General features: G+C 40.8%; 1 protein-coding gene across 2 annotated transcripts in view; it reads left to right on the top strand.

Annotated features, from left to right (window-relative positions):
- Window positions 1-12,183, top strand: part of DUSP12 (dual specificity phosphatase 12) — a 155,312-nt gene extending 143,129 nt beyond the window's left edge. For both annotated transcript variants that reach the window (XM_078662962.1, XM_078663042.1), the window contains 2 exons: window positions 4,987-5,173; window positions 11,166-12,183. In XM_078662962.1, the coding sequence (XP_078519088.1) occupies window positions 4,987-5,173; window positions 11,166-11,327 (349 nt within the window). In that variant the 3' untranslated portion in view covers window positions 11,328-12,183. The remainder of the gene's footprint in view (window positions 1-4,986; window positions 5,174-11,165) is intronic.
- Window positions 12,184-18,820: the final 6,637 nt, after the last annotated feature.

Below are 18,820 nucleotides of genomic sequence, written 5' to 3'. Positions count from 1 at the left end.
CCAGTTCAAGTCGATGTAACGACTTGCGTTGTCAAAACCGCGATATAACCATACCGCGTATTAATGGTTTCGTGGTAAAGGATGTCTCCCATATTGGTTAGCATGTTGGCCAAATTATACTCTCTGCACATAAAAGCAAACTGAGCAATCTGCCATAGTTTTTAGATTTGCTGGGATCATAAAAAAACAGACAAAGGCATCTGATAATCAAAACATTTCTATTAATGTTTTATTATTCAAGGCAATTTTCTTTTCATATGGTACTGCTGCCGTGCGGGACTGATTCTGTTCATGTGATCTGAAGGGTGATTTCTTTTGCATCCATTGGGCAGACCATGGAACCACAAATATTTTTTATAAGCATTGACACAGGACTTTAGTCTCATTACTGCACTGATAGAACTGATAGAACTGTTGTCCAATGTAATTGATGGGCTATTGGGTTTTCTTGTTAAGCTTGTGATGATCATGAGCATCCTGATTATACTTTTGTTTACATTTGGACAAGGTACTTTTGTGGTTTTAATTATTGAGATGGGCTAATTGGGCTGAGGGAAATGTTGAACTCCATGTGTTTACATCTGCATAGGGCACTTTATGTCCTAATTATTGATGAGGGTGTTTTCATGATTGAAATATGGGCTGGATATGTCTTTTTTTAACAGGAAACAAAAGGTTTGTATGAGTTATTTTATGATTTTAACTGAATAAAGATTGAGTTGAAATAAATGATACAGAAAAAATATATAGCTTGACATGAAGGCTCAGATACAGAACACACAATCACAAATTCATAATCCAATCCCTCGAGATTTTGTGTGTCAAACTCATAAAGAGTACAGACAGCAGCCTATGGGAGAAATTGAAAGTCTCAAAATAATCGGACAGAATCTCAGGACGAAAATGAGAAGTCGCCCGATCCTTCAAAAGCAGGTGTTTTTGTACACAATTAATGCATAACAATTAACAAAACTACAGATTCAGCATGGTATGATCATTGTTAGGTTGCATTGCAAATCAAAAACAGCCCGTTAAAAATAAATTCTTCTTAAAACTAACCCATTTCTTAAGGTAAGGTATCCTCTGCTTGCTTCTTCAGCAACTGCACTCCGGAAATGTACAACATAATATGAAACATTTCTCAAATGATTGCTCAAAACATTATGGGGCATATTATCAAGGGGGTTTATCTCCGCTTTTTTGGCTTTAAAAGCCAAGAAAGCGGAGATAAAATTATCTCCCTATTACCTAGCTGTCGCTAACACCAGTTAGCGACAGTTAGTAGGAGATAGCGACCATCTTGGGCCCCACTTTGCATGTCAGTGATATTTATCACTAATGACATGCAAAGTGGGCGTGCCAAGATGTTAGCGACTGGAAACAGTCCCTAACATCGCTATCTCCTATTACCAACTTTTGGAGATATTCGCGCTAAGCGCGAATATCTACAAAAGCTAACTCCTGCCCTGAGCAGTTCTTAGCCATGTTATCCAATGGGAGGTGGATAACATGGCTAAGAGCATTAGCTCGGTAATGCATGAATATCGCTGACTTTTCAGCGATATTCATGCATTGCGGCCGATTTTTATCGCATTTGCGATAAACCTTGGTAATACCAAGGTTTATCTGCGATAAAAATCGCCGCAGCTCAGCGGTACATTTTTGTCTCTAACCAAGCAATAGCGATAAGTATCGCTATTGCTTGGTAATATGCCCCTATGTTCTTCTGCAAGCCTGCATCAGAACTTCCAGGGGAAATCTGTCAAAATGATACATTGGATACATGATGAAAAGTATGATTAACAATACATACTCTCCTAATACAATCACACTTTACCTCGAGCACAGAATGCTCCGCAAAAATTGTGACGAGAGAAGACTTGCAGTGGATCTGTGTTTGGGAAGGGGAAAATGAACAGGAACAGGATGAGCAGAACGTCAGACACTTCATCCATTCTATCAAAATGGAGTCTTGCACGAAAATATGGCCTAGCTATGCTAAATTATTAATCACACTTCTAATCAATCTTATGAAATAGTTTCAAGTGCAATAGCATTAATTCTTATGTTGCGACCATATGCATAATTAAAATCACTAATTCTCACAAGTAAAATATTAATCAAATTTGTACATATAACAGAACTTTAATCCTGTATGCTGTAGTTGGTCGATGAAAATTGGAATCACTTAGTAATAGAACGATTAATGAAGAGGGCTGATGAAAGTCCCTATAAGTGAATTACACATATCATTTTAGTAAAATCAAATGGTATTGGCTAATGTCCGACCTAAAATTGAGTAATTGTACATATGCATCAGTTTGAGAAGGGATAGTTATGGGGATAAATAAACCTATTCAAAAAAGATTTTGCTTCAGCATTGAAAAAGTACATTGTGCATATTTTTGGCCATGAAAAATAAATGTTCAATTCTTTGTATACAAAGTTACAAATCTTTTTTTTTTAAATCTATAGTTTTATGTTTTTCACAATTCTTAGGTTTGCCTGGATTTCAGTAACTGTCAACATGTCATTTTTCATGACATTTAAGTCAGTATTAACTTCAGGGTTTTCTTGTCTATATTCAATTTGACACATATATTCGCAATAAAAGTACCCAAAGATTTTCTCCAACACACTCTGGACTCTGACTTAGGAAACTTAGGATTTTAACAATGAACTGTATTTTACGCTAGTATGAGTATAGGGTTCCAAACAGGACTGCTGCATATGTAGCATCAAAAAGTATGGGAACTGTGATCATGAGTATAATGGGGGTGGAGCGAAAGACATGGCAAAGAAATATATATATTCTGTAACTATTTTGTTTTTGTAAAATCATTTTTATAAAATAATGAATCTTAAGTTAAAAAAATGAGTGCAAATAAAACTGATTGGTGTGAATTGTGCTTTTTTATTGCATGAAACCCCAGTTGGTTAATGCAATCACTGCAGATTTCTTTGTATATAACCAGAAGATCACAGTTGAACTTGGTTGGCACAGTGGGCAATAGTGACGTGTATTTACAGTGCTACCAATTCCAAGCCTGTGACAGAAAATACTGAATATTTAAGACATTATTTTAAAACAGTTTTACATACAGTATAAGACAGCCTGCTGAAAAATTAGAAAAAAGACTGTTTTAAGTCAAATTAAATGCTTCCAAAATGTTCATTTCAGAATTACACAGACTGTACCTAGAGCAAACATTTATTTTTGCCCATTGAAAAGTATGCAGTACATAACTCGGCTCTTAACACCCATACACCGACCTAAAAATAAAAACAATCATAAAAATTGTATTGGATCTGCAGGTCTAATATCTTGAATAATCTACTCGACCTAACTGTAATGTACTTGACCCGTGAACTGGTCTCAAATTGTGGGATCCTAGGCAAATATTTTGTCTTATGGAATTACCTTTCTCTTCATTATCACATAAGAGAGCTCCTTCAAATATGCAAGTTTTCCTATTTCTGCTGTACAAAAAAACTTTTTTTTTACTATATTAAATGTTGGTTCCATGTGTAGGAAGAATCAAGTCCATATATAGAGTACACATGATACCTGGCTTGCCTCTTAGTTCACTAATAGCATTGTCATCTGGGCAACGGCGTGAATATTTCCCAGTTCATGTTTAAAAACTCACTTTTATTAAATATATTACTAAAGCATGATGTGGTAGTGCACTGTCATATACCGAATGCACTTCTACCGTTGAAATGGCCCAAAACTTTCCCACTAACATGTAGTTTTACTGATAAAACTATATAGCAAGTAAGCAATGTTTGCCATTTGGGTTTCAGCAAAAATATTAAACAGTTGCACATCACCAAGTAAAGTGTTCTGTTTTGTGCTTATCTTATAAAACAAAATGGAACATAATAACACAAAAGTGCCTTCGTAGCTACTGAAATATATTTTGAAAATGTGTGTACAGTTCACTAATTAGCTATTTCTAATGTGTTAGAAAAAAAGCCTGATATTTTTCAACCTTTTATTTCACATGCTTTGCACAGCACAACGGTCACCCACTTCACAAAATCCTCTAACTTAACAGTCACAGAAAGAAAAGTAAATGTAGGCAGACAAACTGACTTTTGACCTCTTTCTGAATGCCAAGCAAATGTGAAAAGGAAAAAACAAGATTTAAAGGCATTTTTATTGCTCATTCACTTAGTGAGCAAATGGAACACCTGCTTTTGTTATTGCTCCACAACTGGCTAGTAGACCTTAAAAATAGCTCGTCCTGGTGAAATCTGACTCGCCATAGAAAGTGGTTTTCTCGAGGCCTGCTTACAACTACCTCTCAAAATGAAAACCTTTTAGTCTAAGTTTCAAGTGACTCCAAAATTAAAGGTTATACAGGCTCCCAAGAAGCCATTACTTTGGTAACTAACCAGTTGCATGTATTTACGTTTCTTTCAGGTAGCAGGCACTCTGCTGAGAATGTTTGTTTCTTTTTTAGGTGTCTACATTGATAGTTTCACAGTGCAGCAGACTCGCCCCCCCCCCCACATCCACCACCTTTACTTTTTCACTTTTACCCGGGGAACTCTTGAGGGTGGAGATGTGAGGGGTTTTTTGTTTTCGTTTTTAAAGGTATTGAAATTGTTCCTGTAAAATTTAAACAGTTGGGGCACGTCGTTTCCCATAGCTCCTGTCCACTTTGTCCTCTGCCTGAATGCAGTATCTGGATGGTTAAGAAGACCTATAAGAGGCGTGATCTAGCAGCCACAAGCCTCTCAAAAATGCACATTCAAGTTTCTCCTGACATCTAGTTTATACATGTCAAATGTAAGAAATCTATGTACTGTGAGAACCCTAACATCCATGGGAAGTCAGCTTTCATATTGTTTTTTTTCTGTACCAGTGGATCCTATATACAAAAACAAAAGTCCAGACTAGGTCAACAATTCATAAGGTGGTTGTTTATTTGAGGTGCAGAGGGGCTGTAAACATTCTCTTTTCCTCTCTCTTGGCAGGCGCCATTTATTTCGTAGCTCATCCATTTTGAATCATGCCTTTGGATCAGGCCAGTCCGCTTTTACTCACAAGAGGCCAAGTATACAGACACAATTACATGAAACAAATGAGGCTAAGTGCACTTCCTATTTCATCGAGCCGGTCCAGTGGATGGAGCCTGCTCTCCTGGGGGTCATGGACGGGCAGGTGAGAGTGATAGGAGCTTGCCAAAGATGTGACTTCATGGATTTACATTTCAAGTTATGTTGTGAAATACATGCAATAATACACAACCAAAAGTGCTTTCCCAATGAAAAGAAATCTATGTAGTTCTGAATGTCACATGGCTTTTCTGTATGTCTGCTTGTGACACATTTCTGGCCCTTGTCCTTCTTACATTGTTCAAGCCAGCTCTAGTTTCTTTCCTTTCAACAAATCTTCTGTTAGAACTACTGCCAAACATGGGTTTTATTATGTAGAGCCAAATGTCATGACTTCTTTCCACGAGTACACCAGCTGCAGAGATTGGTCTGTAAGCACATGCTAGATCAACTTCGCATACTGGTCCTAAAACTCCCCATCTAATATAAAATCACAAAAGTCCTCGTTGGGAGTGGCCCTCATATTTCTGAAATGCAACTCCATGCTGACACATGATTTATTCAGGATATTGGGCCCGACCTATGGCCTGGACTGCTGGAAATTCTCTGAGCTACTATAGCCCTATACCTTGCTCTGAGGAACTTAACATTGTTGGCGGAGTCAAGTAAGGAGTTTGGACAATGTGTGGGATATGCAGTTAGACCATGGTGTTTGTAATATAAGTTAAGCAGGGGATGCATTGGTTATTAGGATGCTTAATCACTTACCATACTATTTCCCTTGTCACAAAGGCATGTGGATTTACCCACACCAAAAGATCAGAGCCATTTAATTTTGTAAGAGAAGTAATACAACTGGTTTTCTTCATAACATGGAAATGTCAAGATTCCTGCTTAAAGAACCTGAATCTTCTTTAAGAAATCTTTCTCCGAGGCCTGTTATTGTGTGCTAATATATTGTCAAACGACAGCCTCATAGCTTGCAACAGTCTGCTTTCAAATGAGTACCTCACTCCATTTAAGGATAACCCTGTCCAAAGTGGGGACCAGTTTAACTTGGGGTTAAAAATGAGCCGACAGGACCAATTCCAGTTTTTTAAGCACATAAATATTTACATGTATCAGCCAGTCTTATCTTTTCATTTAGCCAAATTTGCAACCAGGCACATGAATCTATATATGACCTCTATTTTGTGACTAACCAATTTGTTGTCTGTGACAGATGAATAGCATCATCAGCTCAGAAGAGAAACAGCAACGCATATTCCCAACCGTCATGGGATCTGCTCAACAACTGGTTTCAGCTGATTGATATAAAAATTGAATAGGAAGGTAGTGAAGAAGCAACCCCGCCTGCTCACTCGCCTGTGCGATATATCAGAGATTTCCTGTAAGGCAGTTAAGATGGCAACAGTGTCTACATTAAACTCTAGTGTGCCCAGAATCATCCAGAGTTTAGGACATTCCAAAAGGTCGCCTACGGAAGATAAATCCATAAATGCCATTCACTTAGGACCTTTATTGCACGAACAATGACACCATGAACAGATTCAAACATAGCTAAAGGGTACTAATGTCCTTGCAGAAACCAAATTGTATGTCTGAGAGAATTTTCAACTTTGGGCCCTAGGCATGTAACCTTTTCAGCAAAATCCTACCTAGATGTTTAACCGTAAAATGTAGGAGGGACGCATGCTGTTAACACAATTGGCTTCTTGTCTGTCCTCCTTTTCAAAGACGAGAATGATGATGCAAGAACCTTTTACTTTTAGGAAATAGAGAGCCCTAAACTACATTTAGCACCTTGGTGACCTTTGATCTCAAAGGTCTACACCGTCCAGTCCCCCACATGAACATTCAGTCAATAAATCAGGATTTAGAAAGCACAGCAAATCACCGGTGAGGGTCTCAAGGCGCTGGAGTTTCAAGCTGCTTTGTCGTGCTCTGTTCATTTGAACAGCCATGTCTTGAGTTCTTTTCTGAATTCCCGGAGCGATGCAGCATTCCTGAAGTCTGTCAAGGTATCTTGACCATTGCTGGTTCAACATAAAAACGTAGTGCATGGCTTCCTTTGACAACGAGTCTCTCAAATCCATTCTTCAGTCTGTCTAGTCAGGTTCCCTGCTGGACCTTTTAACACCCAACATGCGCAGGCAATTGGTTTATGGCTTGTTACTTACGATTACGAATCTCTTTAATGCCTTGATTTGTGAGGCTTTATCCCCCTAAAGTGGAAACATGCCATGGTCTATTCACCCCTGAAAAACAAACTTGGACCCGGCCAATCTGTCCAATTTTTGCCCAATCTCCCTGCTACCCATCCTCTCCAAGATTCTGGAGAAACATTTCAACAGCCAGCTGACCACTTTTTTTCTCAGCTCAGAACTTTCTCCATCCATCTGGCTTTAGGGCTGAACACTGCACTGAATACACCCTTTTGGGTGTAACTGAGCTTGTAAGGCAGTGCCTGGACGAGGGAAGAACAGCCAAACTCACTTTATTTAGACCTTATTGTGGCTTTGGGCACCGTGTCCCACTCTATTTTGGTGGAAAGATTTGATGGCACTTGGCGGCCTAGTTCTGAAGTGGCTCAGATCTTTTCTAAAAGATCGGACCTTTCGGGTATTTTCTTTCAGTGCTAGATCTAAAATGCAAACAATAACTTATGGAGTCCTGCAGGGTTATGTACTGAGCCCAGTGTTTTTTAACATCTACATCCGTCCTTTGGTAGATGAAGTAGATAGCATTGACTTGTCCCTCTTCCTGGGCAGATGACACTCTGATCATCTTTACTCTGTCATCTTCTCATAATCATGGACCTTCCGATCTTAGTCTGGGCTTGAGTCACATCTCCTCATGGATGAATGAAAACTCACTCAAGCAGGACAAAAATGAGGTCATGAATATGGGCAACAATTCTGCTCTTTGGGGTCCACAACGTTCCCCAGCTTACTCTAGCCTTAAAGGTCAAGAAGTTGGGCTGCCTCCTGGATGACACATTATCTATGAAGCCAAGGTAACAGCCTCTTGTTTTGTAGTGTTGAAGTGGCTAAAAAGATCCTTTGGTTGATCCCAACCTCTGCGCAAAGGACCTAATCCTCTCCAGATTAGAGTACGGCAATATGCTGTATTTTGGAGCTGACAAAGTGGCTATCCGTCGGCTGCAGCTAGTGCAGAATGCTGCTGTTAGGCTTCTCTACCAGCTTCTCAAATTTGCCTTGGTTTCATATCTTTTCCACGAGCTGCATTGCCTTATGATTTCTCATAGTATCAAATCTAAAGCACTATGCTTCATGTTTAAGGCGAACATCAGACTCTGACCTCGCTACATCAAGGATTTGGTCCTTCCGTATCATCTACCTGTTCCTTGAGACCCTCATATCGGGCCTTGCTCCTAGTGCCTAGGTTCTGTTGGTCTTGCATGAAAGGGAGCTGTTTTGCCTATCTAGACCCAAAATTATGGAACTCGCTTCCAGAGTCTCTGAGGACCTGTGCTTCACTTCTTGCTTTTCACATGGGACTGTAGCCTTGGCTCTTGAAATGTATGGCTCATCTGCACCCTCCCTACCCTCTCTGCACTGGAAAACCTCTAGGGGTAGCTGCGCACATTACAAATCGTTTAATAATACGTTTTTTATAATGAAATTTAATAAAGTAAAAAAGCACCATCATGGCCAGCGTAGAAAGAGTCATAGAGCTATTACTTTCGTACTTTCAGCCATGTTGCACAGCAGCCTGCCCATCTGTGCAACATTTCTAAATAAACATTAACAAAGCCAATAAATCTTGCATATGTGAAACCTATTGGCTTTGCCAGTGCTTGTTTTCCATTTATGTCCATCAAGAACAATAGCTCAAACCTGTTCTTTGGAAAGACGACGTCTACTTCTATGATTGTTCCTAGTTAAGACCGGTAAACTTGTAACAAGAGGGTTGTGCACTCTACAGGGACAAGCAACTGTTAATTTATTAATTTGCTAAAAATAAAACCGGTTCCTCTAGTTGAAACTGCACTTTGCAAGCACGGCTGACTTCCTTTCCTTACATAACTCCTCTTGCCTTCTGACAGGGCTGTTGAGGCTGTGACCGTGCAGAACCTTCATGGTGCTAGAAAGCTAAACAACAAAGCTACCTGTGGAATGGGCGAAGGAATGTCTATCAAGCTTATGTTAATTTGAAAAAATGCTCTTAGCAAAACTCCCAGATGAGATTCTGTTTTTCAGAGATATCCTGTCAGAAGGGAAAGCCATGAAGTCTAATATAGAGTAGTTTTGAAATGTGATTGACCTTGAAGCAACACAACAATCCCGGTTTATTTTAGGCTTGTGGCTTGATAGGTATACTGTTTACTCTATGGTGACATTAACCACTTGGCTGCTAAGGGGTGTGTGCGAGGTCCATTGACTTTCCATTGAAATCAATGGAAAGTCCATGACGAGTTACCCTTGTCATTAGCGCTGAAGGGGTTAAAGCCCTTCCATCAAAGGTTTTAGTGAAGGAACTGTAACTTAAGTGACATTTTTAAGTCTATGCTTTACTATCCACAAGTCTTCCTCTAATACTTTCTTCAAACCATGTTTATGGAATGCCCAATGAACTAATTTGGGCCCTTGATTTAGTAAAGCGAATTTCCATATAATCAGTACCAATTTAATAAGTCCAAAAAGTGGAAGAAAATTGCCATACTTGGTCAAAATCTTTAGGTCACCCTTCCAATTTGGATCACAGACAATGAAAATTGTCCAACCTTCAAGAAAAAAACTGTAACAATCCTGTGCTATCCACAGCGTCATTTTCTTTCACTCCACCATTTGAGATTCTCCAGGCTCTGAAGAAACCTTTCCCCAGCTGATACCAGTGAGCTAAATAACAACTGCCAAATACATAAATTGCCTTACAGTTTATTACAGCTGGAAAAAAACATTCCCATATTACCCTCGGCAGAGAGTATTTCGTTACAAATGTTTCTCATTGGCTGCAAAGTAGTTTTTGCCTAAGCACCTTTTATTAAAAGATGTATATACCTGCTTAGAACAATTTGTTCACAAAATAAGTCTATTCTGAAAGATGGCACCTACTAGAGAAACAGGTCCTATGCTCCACCTTATATTTTCATGATGAATGATTCGTGGTTTCACAGGTTGGATGTTTTGTGTTACTGGCTTGTACTTGGTGGGTGGCGTTGTCAAACGAATGGGTGAGTTATAGCCCAGCAAAAATGTAAAATGAGATAGGTTTATCATTGCATCCTATGTTCCTACAAAGTCAGTATAACTTACATACTTTGTGACCCAGTTTTGATGAAATGTGATGCATTCATAGGTTGTCCTGGGAAAGATGTTGGAGTAAATTTATTTTGTGTTCTGTCTAGTATTTGACTAGCTGCATGTCACCCGGAACACATTTTTCTGGCCCACTACTTTTGGTTAATAGACTGGGTGATTTCTGAGAGCTGTGATGATAATTCAATTAAAAGGAACTAACTCCACTATGAAGCAGTGATTTATGAAGTTAAACCCCTGACTGGTGATGTGGAGGAGGTGATGACACAACCGGTGGTCTTTGCTGAACATCTTGTTTAGAGGGACTAAAAGAAGTTACTGCTTCCTCGCATGATGTCGGTCATGACTCTTTGAGAAGTTAGTTAATGGTGTTTTACAGTGACTTAGGTTGAAATTCTGATACACGACATTTTGGAATAGTGTGGAATAAAGATGATCCGTGATTTCAAGTTGTTTAACATGTCCCGATGAAAGAATGCGTGGCTGGTTTAGTTCTTGTTATTACTTTGAGCTCTGTGACAGACAGACCTCCATTTGCAATGTCTAATAGAGAATTGTAAGTACAGCAAGTACAAAGAATAAAAGTGAGCCTGGATCAATCTATCAGTCAATCAATTAAGGGTTGGTAAAGCGCAACTACTCACCAGTGAGGGTCTCAAAGCGCCGGGGGAGGAGGAACAGCCATTCAGGCAAAATATAGAACACCCTTGACCTCTTATTATTAATAAATAAAATGGCAGTGTTTCCATTGATATATGGTTATGATATATGGTTATGATACATGTTAATCTGATACAACTTGGTATTTTGTTACAGCTTCTCTGTCCAAAGTGCTCCTACAAACTGGGCTCTTTCAACTGGTACGGAGAGCAGTGCTCGTGTGGGCGTTGGGTGACACCCGCCTTTCAGATACACAAGAATCGAGTCGATGAGGTGAAGTCTCTGCCACCCCTTGGATTACGGACAGTGACCACATGAGTTGGTATACCCAGCCTTAATATGAGATCATGACCACAGATTTCCTCTGCTAATACCTTTCTCTTTGTTTATAGCTTCTAATACCAAATTCCAGTTCAGCTTTTGAAATGAAATTGTCAACAGCTCAATCTCAATGCCTGCTGGAAACAAATCTGCAAACTGGAACCTTGAGATTGCTTTCTGGGTTTCCTTGTCATGAATTTATCTGTTGACGTGATGATTTGTCCGGCTGTTCAGCTTTTCAAACAAAATTAGTAAAACGAAGAAGGCCATCCATCTCCATCAATGCATAGCTCTATGAAAGAGTTAGTGTTTTTAGTGCAGTATGAATAATCCTAGACTTTGCTTCTGCCACCGGCCTTTTGTAGCAGTCCTTGTGCTGTCGAGATACAGGATAGACAGATGCCTTGGGCAAGCCTCTAAACTTGTACAAAAATCTTGGTCCTGAATAAACATGTTAATTTTCACCATTATTTGATTGCTGCCGATGAAATTATGTGGTTTGGTAATATTTGTGTTATAGGGCCTTTGCATCATTGATATATAAAGAAATGCTCAAATTAGAAATCAGTAGGCATGTTTTGCCACTTAAGTTGTGGCTTTAGCATCCTCTGTCTAGTAGAATACATTTATCAACATGTTGTATTGATAAAGACCCTACAGTAAATCCTCTTTTTATCAACTGTTGGCTTCTCAGGGCAGGTTCGAGCTGGGACAGACACCCCAGACATTTATCAGTATAAGTTAAGCATTCCTTGCCTCACGCTTACACATTTGCTGCTTGGGAAACTTCTTTTCATAACTTAAGACATTAGGACACCATTACTGATTGAGGAAAATAAATTAATGAGTATGTTTCTCTGACTCCTTGTCTTTTATCTCTTTGGTGATTAAAGCATTCAGTGAATAAGTTAATTGAAAAATAGGTTCGGTAAAAAATGTTTTTAATCCAGATCACCTTCAGCCTGTCTTGGATTGCTTGTGTTCTGGTTCATAGAGGCCCTAGCCTGGCAGTTTGGGCTGAACTGTTCTCATAAGAGCAAGGTCAAGACTGATTAGCATATAGTGGTGTCCAGACTGAGGTGACTGCCATGGTGAGCACAATAATGATGGACTGGAATGCGACCCTGAGTAAGTACCAGTGGCTTAGACTAATTCAAGCATTTCATCCATCACATTTTTTATACTTGAATAACTTTTGTATTAGTTAGTTCTTGAGCTTTACGTTGTCTACCCTGAACTGCACCCCTTCTTATCTTCAGCTTTCATCAAACTGCAAGGTAATTTTAGGGGTTTTCTGTGATTTTCCCCTTCAGTACTGGGCACTGTCACAAGCTGCCACTATGGCTGACAAATAGAAAATATCTCAAGTATTGCTCATTCTGTGGACACTGTTTATTCTCAATATCAGGGTGTTTATTGACTTTTTTATCCCATTCATAAAGTGTCTCGCTGTGATATCTGTAAGACATTTCCTTCAAAGATGCTCAAGGAGAGAGAAAGAAGATTGGCTCTTTACTTACTTGAAAAGAAGAGGATCCACAATTCTAAAAGGGATGCCACTCCTCTGGGGAAATTTCCATGAAATGTGCCAACAAAGCACTTCTACAAATGTGGGCCAATAAAGGAAGCATATGGAATTTCCTGAGCTGGAATTTACCTAAAACAGAACCATCTCCTCCAATTATTAGACAAAACCTTCCTAATGCATGATTTTTAAAAAAGGGGAAGGAAAAATAACCTCTGAAAAATACTGTGTGAAAGCCCAGCTCTGCTGACATCCAACTGCCAAATTGTTCACGACCAAAGCTGTACCGTTCACTAGATAGAGCTTCTTGTTGATCGGCACTGCACCAATGTAGACAACAACACCATGGACAATCCCTGTGGTGACCATCACCTCTCTTCTGGTGACGACCTCATCAACAGCGACCCTGTCGACCGCGACAATGCATCCACCGTCTACAGCCGTGACCACCTTGTTGACAATTACATCATTGATGACCCCATCAATGGCAGAATACCTTTTCCACCTTCAATTGTCCTGCTTTTGAAGCTGAATGTTTCAGTGCACCCCCAGCGCACATACTGGATTCAGAATTGGAAGCTGATGTCAGCCACCATGACCAACCATCTTGAACTTGAGGGAAATCCTTCTGAGGAGGATTAATACCCACACACCTTCACTCACCCATCCGCTGAGAGAAGTTCATTATCTTCACTTGTGTGATCTACAGTAAGATATTCTCCTTCCTCTCCTAAAAGAAGTCCTAGAAAAGGTATCTGAGAACTAGAGGATTCAACTCCAGATTTTTTCTGTTTAAGAAAAATTAGGCTAGTGGAGGCCAATACTGAACCTTCGAAAGCAAGCAAATTACTGTAAAAACAATCCTTCCGAATGATAGCCTTCCAAGAAGCCCTGATGTTTCAGGAAGGGGAGTACCTCACCTTCAGGATCTGTGTTTTCACATTCCTACACTTTGAAATCACAGGCATGACCTGTCGCAAAAAGGAAAAGTGTCCCATCGAGGGTAGAGTTAGAGCACACTGCACCAGAATCATGGAAACAACAGCTGAAGTCTGTGCTTGAGTGTCTTCACAGAACATTTCTCATGCAGCCAAGTGGAAAAGCAGGTATACTATCACCGGGCATTTGGCCTGAAAGCAAACTCAGGAGTGGACAGACAGTCTGTGCATCCATTTTAACCAGATCGATGCTATGCATTTTCCCCTCCTGTGCTGAGATTTGTTTATTCCCATGTTTCATGACGAGCTGGGCTCGTCATGAGCGTGCGAGGAGGCTACCTCATGACGAGCCCAGCTCGTCATGAGCGTGGAAGGGGTTAAATAGTGTGAGCTTGCTTCCTGCTTTACTGAAATGTGCACTATTTGCTATTCTGATTAAAGTTTGGATGGGGGCGTAATCCTGCAGTTGGCAAGTTCACTGGGTCTCCTCCCAATAACATTGCAAAGATTTTGTCTTTTCTGATTTTTACCCCGACAGAGCAGATGCGCAAATGTGCTGGTTGCCTTAATTGATGCAGCAGAACAATGCAGGCTTCTGTTCATTAGCAGTGGCAGCCTGTGTAGGCTTGACATCAGACAGAGGTCTGCAACAAGGTAACAGCAGAACCACCATGAAGACATGGGCACCCAATTCATATTTCCAGGACAACCAGAAGAAAGCATGACTTTCACCAGCTACCCTCCCAATACACACCTCCACTGAGTGCCACCAGTAAGGTGATGAATCTCTGCGTTTTACTTTTGATTTAAAGTGGAATGACTTCATTAGCAATTCGGGCCGGAAGTCTATGCCCCATATCTTTCCAAATTGCCTGGTGCTGGTAGCTAACTGATAGTTTCTTCGAAAGGAAGGTCACCAACGTTAGCCGTACTTGAATGACTGGCTTTTCAAAACTCCAACAAAGGAAGCATGTGCCTCCACAGCTGCCTGCATCAGTCTATTCCAAGAATTAAAACAGGCCCTAAACATTGAGAAATCCTCCATCCAGCCACAAGATTGCACTTCCTATGGGCAATCTTGAACACTCAAGTGGGGAAGGCTGTCTCAGCAAAAGTTACAAAACTTAGGTTGTGGCAAAAGCATTTTGCTCCAAGCAAACAGTGCCAGTCAGAATATACAAATCCTTCTTAGGGCTCATGTCATCTTGCATCAACCCGATTCCTTTCCGCAAACTCCAGAGTAAGCCTGTTCAGCAGGAGCTAGTTCACCAGTGGAATCAGGCAACTGGCAAATGGAACTAATTGAGCCTGGGCCCACTTACACATCCCCATCCAACCGGATGTACCTTATGTACGAACGTCTTCCGTCTTCCTCGTATCCTGACCCGGAAAACGTTCGTAGCGAGCAGGGAGGCCGCAGTATTTTAAACAGATTTTATTCACTTCAATGCTATTACAAGTCTGCATACTTAATCAGTTAGTCTGCTGTCACATATAAGACGTTATCGTACAGACTACGGGCAAATCAGGGCTCACCTGTATAAATCATAAAAAGATACTGGTTTTTAAAGGAACTCCAATCCCCTACTACTACTCCTAAGAACGCATTATGATGGAAAAGTACCATATCAAAAGAAAACTCTGTCCTGAAGAAGGTGGTTGATCCATGTCTCACTAAAACGCTGAGGCGACTGCTCTGTAGTTTTCTTAGTTTTTACAAATATTTTGTTTGTGTAAATGATATAATTATCATTCTGTGCTCAATATTATGAAATTGCTATTTTAACTTGGTTTTTAATTGTGTAAAATTCTCTATGTAAAAGCTTTTTTTAATCATCAATACAAACTGAATTATTTTATATATTGTTCCTGTTTTGAATGTTCCATTTTGATTATGTCAATTCCATTGCAACTGGTGTTAGAATAATCGTTGTATAAGTACCAATATTGGGTAGCACTACATTTCCCAACACTTGATCCACGTATAATTTCAGTTAGGGATCTTTTCAGTTTTGACGAAAAAAGGGAAAGTATACATTTAGCCTTCATGAACCTCATCACAACTTTTGACACAGTGGTGAGATCTAAATTGTGGTCTGATCAGAGGGGCATTTATTTAAGGAGTTTTATATAGTGCTGGCTAGACCCAAACGTATCAGAGCGCTTTACATAAGGTTCCACATAGTTGCAAACTCACATCACATATTACCAATGATACCAGTAAAAACATTTAAGGAGCATACAAGAAAAGGAAAATGGAGTGAGAAGGGTAAGGGGGTAGGGGAGAAAGGGGTAGAGTATAGATAAAACGGAGAGACGAAGGGAAAGTCTGCCCAAGGTCCGGCTGAAGTGAGAAGGGTAAGGGGTAGGGTTTATTTACAACAGAGAGACGAAGGGAAAGTCTGCCTGGGTAGGTGACGGCTGAGAGGGAATCCGCAGCTTATCTCCTCTTCAGCTATCAGGTAGCTCCACCGGGCATCGGTCAAATAGCTAGGACTAAACAGAAAAACATTAAAGGCGTAGAAGGCAAGAAGAAGGGAACGTAGAGCAGGAAGGGTGTGGAAAAGTAAATTTTGCCATGTTGTATGTGCCTACGTGTTCCCCATCTTATGCTATATGTGCATGACCGATATGCATGTATTCCTTTCTGATCGATTAAAGACGCGATTACAGTTGTATCCATCTCTAGTATGTCCGTTTCCAGTCTTCGTGAAAGCTACGAATATTGGGCCTATGTAAACCTACGTTGCCACGTTTTACAGTGTGCATGTTAATTCATTGAATTGTCCCCGTTTCTAGGCCTCAAAGGGCCCGGACTCAGATTCAGCTCCTGTTTCCTGAACCCTCTCCGAGGAGCGATACAGCCCCCACCCATATCCCTGACCCTTAGCTTACTTTCATGCCTCGCAGTGCCCGGCCCGGCCCGGCTCTGCCTCCCAGTCTGCCAAGAGTATGTTATGTTTCTAGTTATCAGTCCAGCCCTCCTTCTCTGCATTCCTAAGCTACTGAATCGCATCAATAGTTTCCGTCATGGTCTAGCCTTTATGTCTCCATGTAAGAGAAATACTGTCATAGAATATTCCTCGCACACGCACTACATGTAGAATAATGCATGCACCAGTCTTAGCGTCTATTAGCCTTTACCCTGATAACTTTTGGATTCTATCAACATGTACTCTAAACACCAGATACTAGATATGCCTGGGTACATGTCGCTCTGACACTCCAGACTTTAGTCTCCTCTTCTAGCGCAGAAGTCATAGCCCCCAGTTCTCCCTAGTAACACGTCATTGCCAGTTTGCGCGCACCACTAGGTTAGAGGTCCCAGCTGCTCAGGTAGCCCCCTCCATGTTTCCGCCCCGTTTATGACATATTCTGTTACGTTTACATCACATGTCTATGTATACGCCCTGTACACGCCTTCTTGTTACATCATTTTGCCCTTATCTTTCGCGACTGTTACGAACCACGCCTACTGCTACGCCTATTGTATTGAATGTAATGTATCCTGTTTAACTATATATATTGTGGACTGTTATTAAAAGTTACCCACTCCTATGCTAGCCAATTCCCAGATCCTGCCCCCGGCAGCTGCCATCCTATTCCCGTACAGGCTGTCCTGTTCCTGTCCTTTATGCCTGATTAAAGCCTGTAAACTTCAGCTACCTCGTATCCTGACTCTTATTTATTGAGCTACCTGTTTATTGATTAATTCCGAAAAATAGATCCGGTAATAATTTATTTATTTACCACATAATGGCGCCCGAATAGGTACTTGCCCTTTCCCCACGCGCCGGAGAAGCCACGCAGGCCCCCTGATCCTCTGCAGCCGTGACGGAACCATACCGTGCACGTGCAGATATTTCTGCTTCAAGTATCCCTCAGGCCCACGGAGGTTGCGGTCCAGCGTCCAGACGAGGCGGTGAGGAACGCGGCGAGTCCCGACCAGAAACCAAGCCGAGAGTCCAAGGTCCGAGGTATCCGGAGGCCCACCTGTAACTGAAGTCCGAAGTTCGTCCGTCCGACGTCGTAGCAGTCCAGTCGAGTCCGAGGCCTTCCGTTCTTGCTGCCCGGTGAGTACCGTTGCTGGGGTAGTATCTAGACAGGGTCAATTAATTTGTCTCTGGTCCGTGGGTTTGGGTACGCAAATCCAACACGAAGTGTTCACTTAGGTGGACGCGGGTCCTGACGTGTCTCTTTATGGGACCGATAAGTTTCGTGCTGTTTTAGCAGTACATCTAGTCATTCTAGTAAGTTCTGTTCTCGAGAAATTCATGTGTTCTGTTTTTCAGTATTTCAGGTAGTATTCTGTCCGAACTGTTATTTTAAATGTCATTCCATGTGTCTTTCAATGTCGTGGTATGAGTGACTTGTTTTCTTAAGTTATTATTGTGTTTATCGTGTATTGTATTGTGTTCAGACTCCAGCCTAAGTTATGCCTCTGTTCTCAAAGTTACGTCAGTTAAAAACTAGAAAAGGTCTGCTCGAAGAAGCAGTTCCTGTCCCGCCTAGGGACAGTCCAGTCATTTTATGTATCAAAAGCATGGCATAAGTGCCATATTATATCTAGACTTATGGGTGGAGTACACCAAAGAATTAGAAGAAAAGTATAGATGGCCCGTATCAGGTACGTGGGATGCCGAGTGCATCATGCGAGTAGAAGAAGCATTATGGAAAAAGAAAGCCAGACAGTCCCAGAGAGATGCCATCGAGTTATGGCGCAAAGAATCTCATAAAAGAACCGAAAAAGAAATCAGAAAGTCAGAATTAAGTAGAGAATCCTCAGAAAGAGCCCAAGAAAGGGAATTAATCGAAGTAAGTGAACGAGTTAAAGCCGAACAGTCAGACAGACAGAGAAATGCCCTCATTAAGGGTATGTATCCTCTTCTTGCCGAGGGCTTGCCAAAAGCAACCCCGGAAGCACCATGTAATTTTCCGCCGCCATTAGTTCCGATTAAGCTACGTCACAAACCGACCGCAGCTGATATTTTTCTCTCGTCCTACTTGGACGACACAGTCCCAGAATA

The sequence above is a fragment of the Lissotriton helveticus genome, chromosome 1_1 (assembly GCF_964261635.1).
Source record: "Lissotriton helveticus chromosome 1_1, aLisHel1.1, whole genome shotgun sequence".
Taxonomy (NCBI): Eukaryota; Metazoa; Chordata; class Amphibia; order Caudata; family Salamandridae; genus Lissotriton; species Lissotriton helveticus.
Note: the sequence above shows the minus strand (reverse complement) of the source record. Positions and strands in the feature narration are given on the sequence as shown.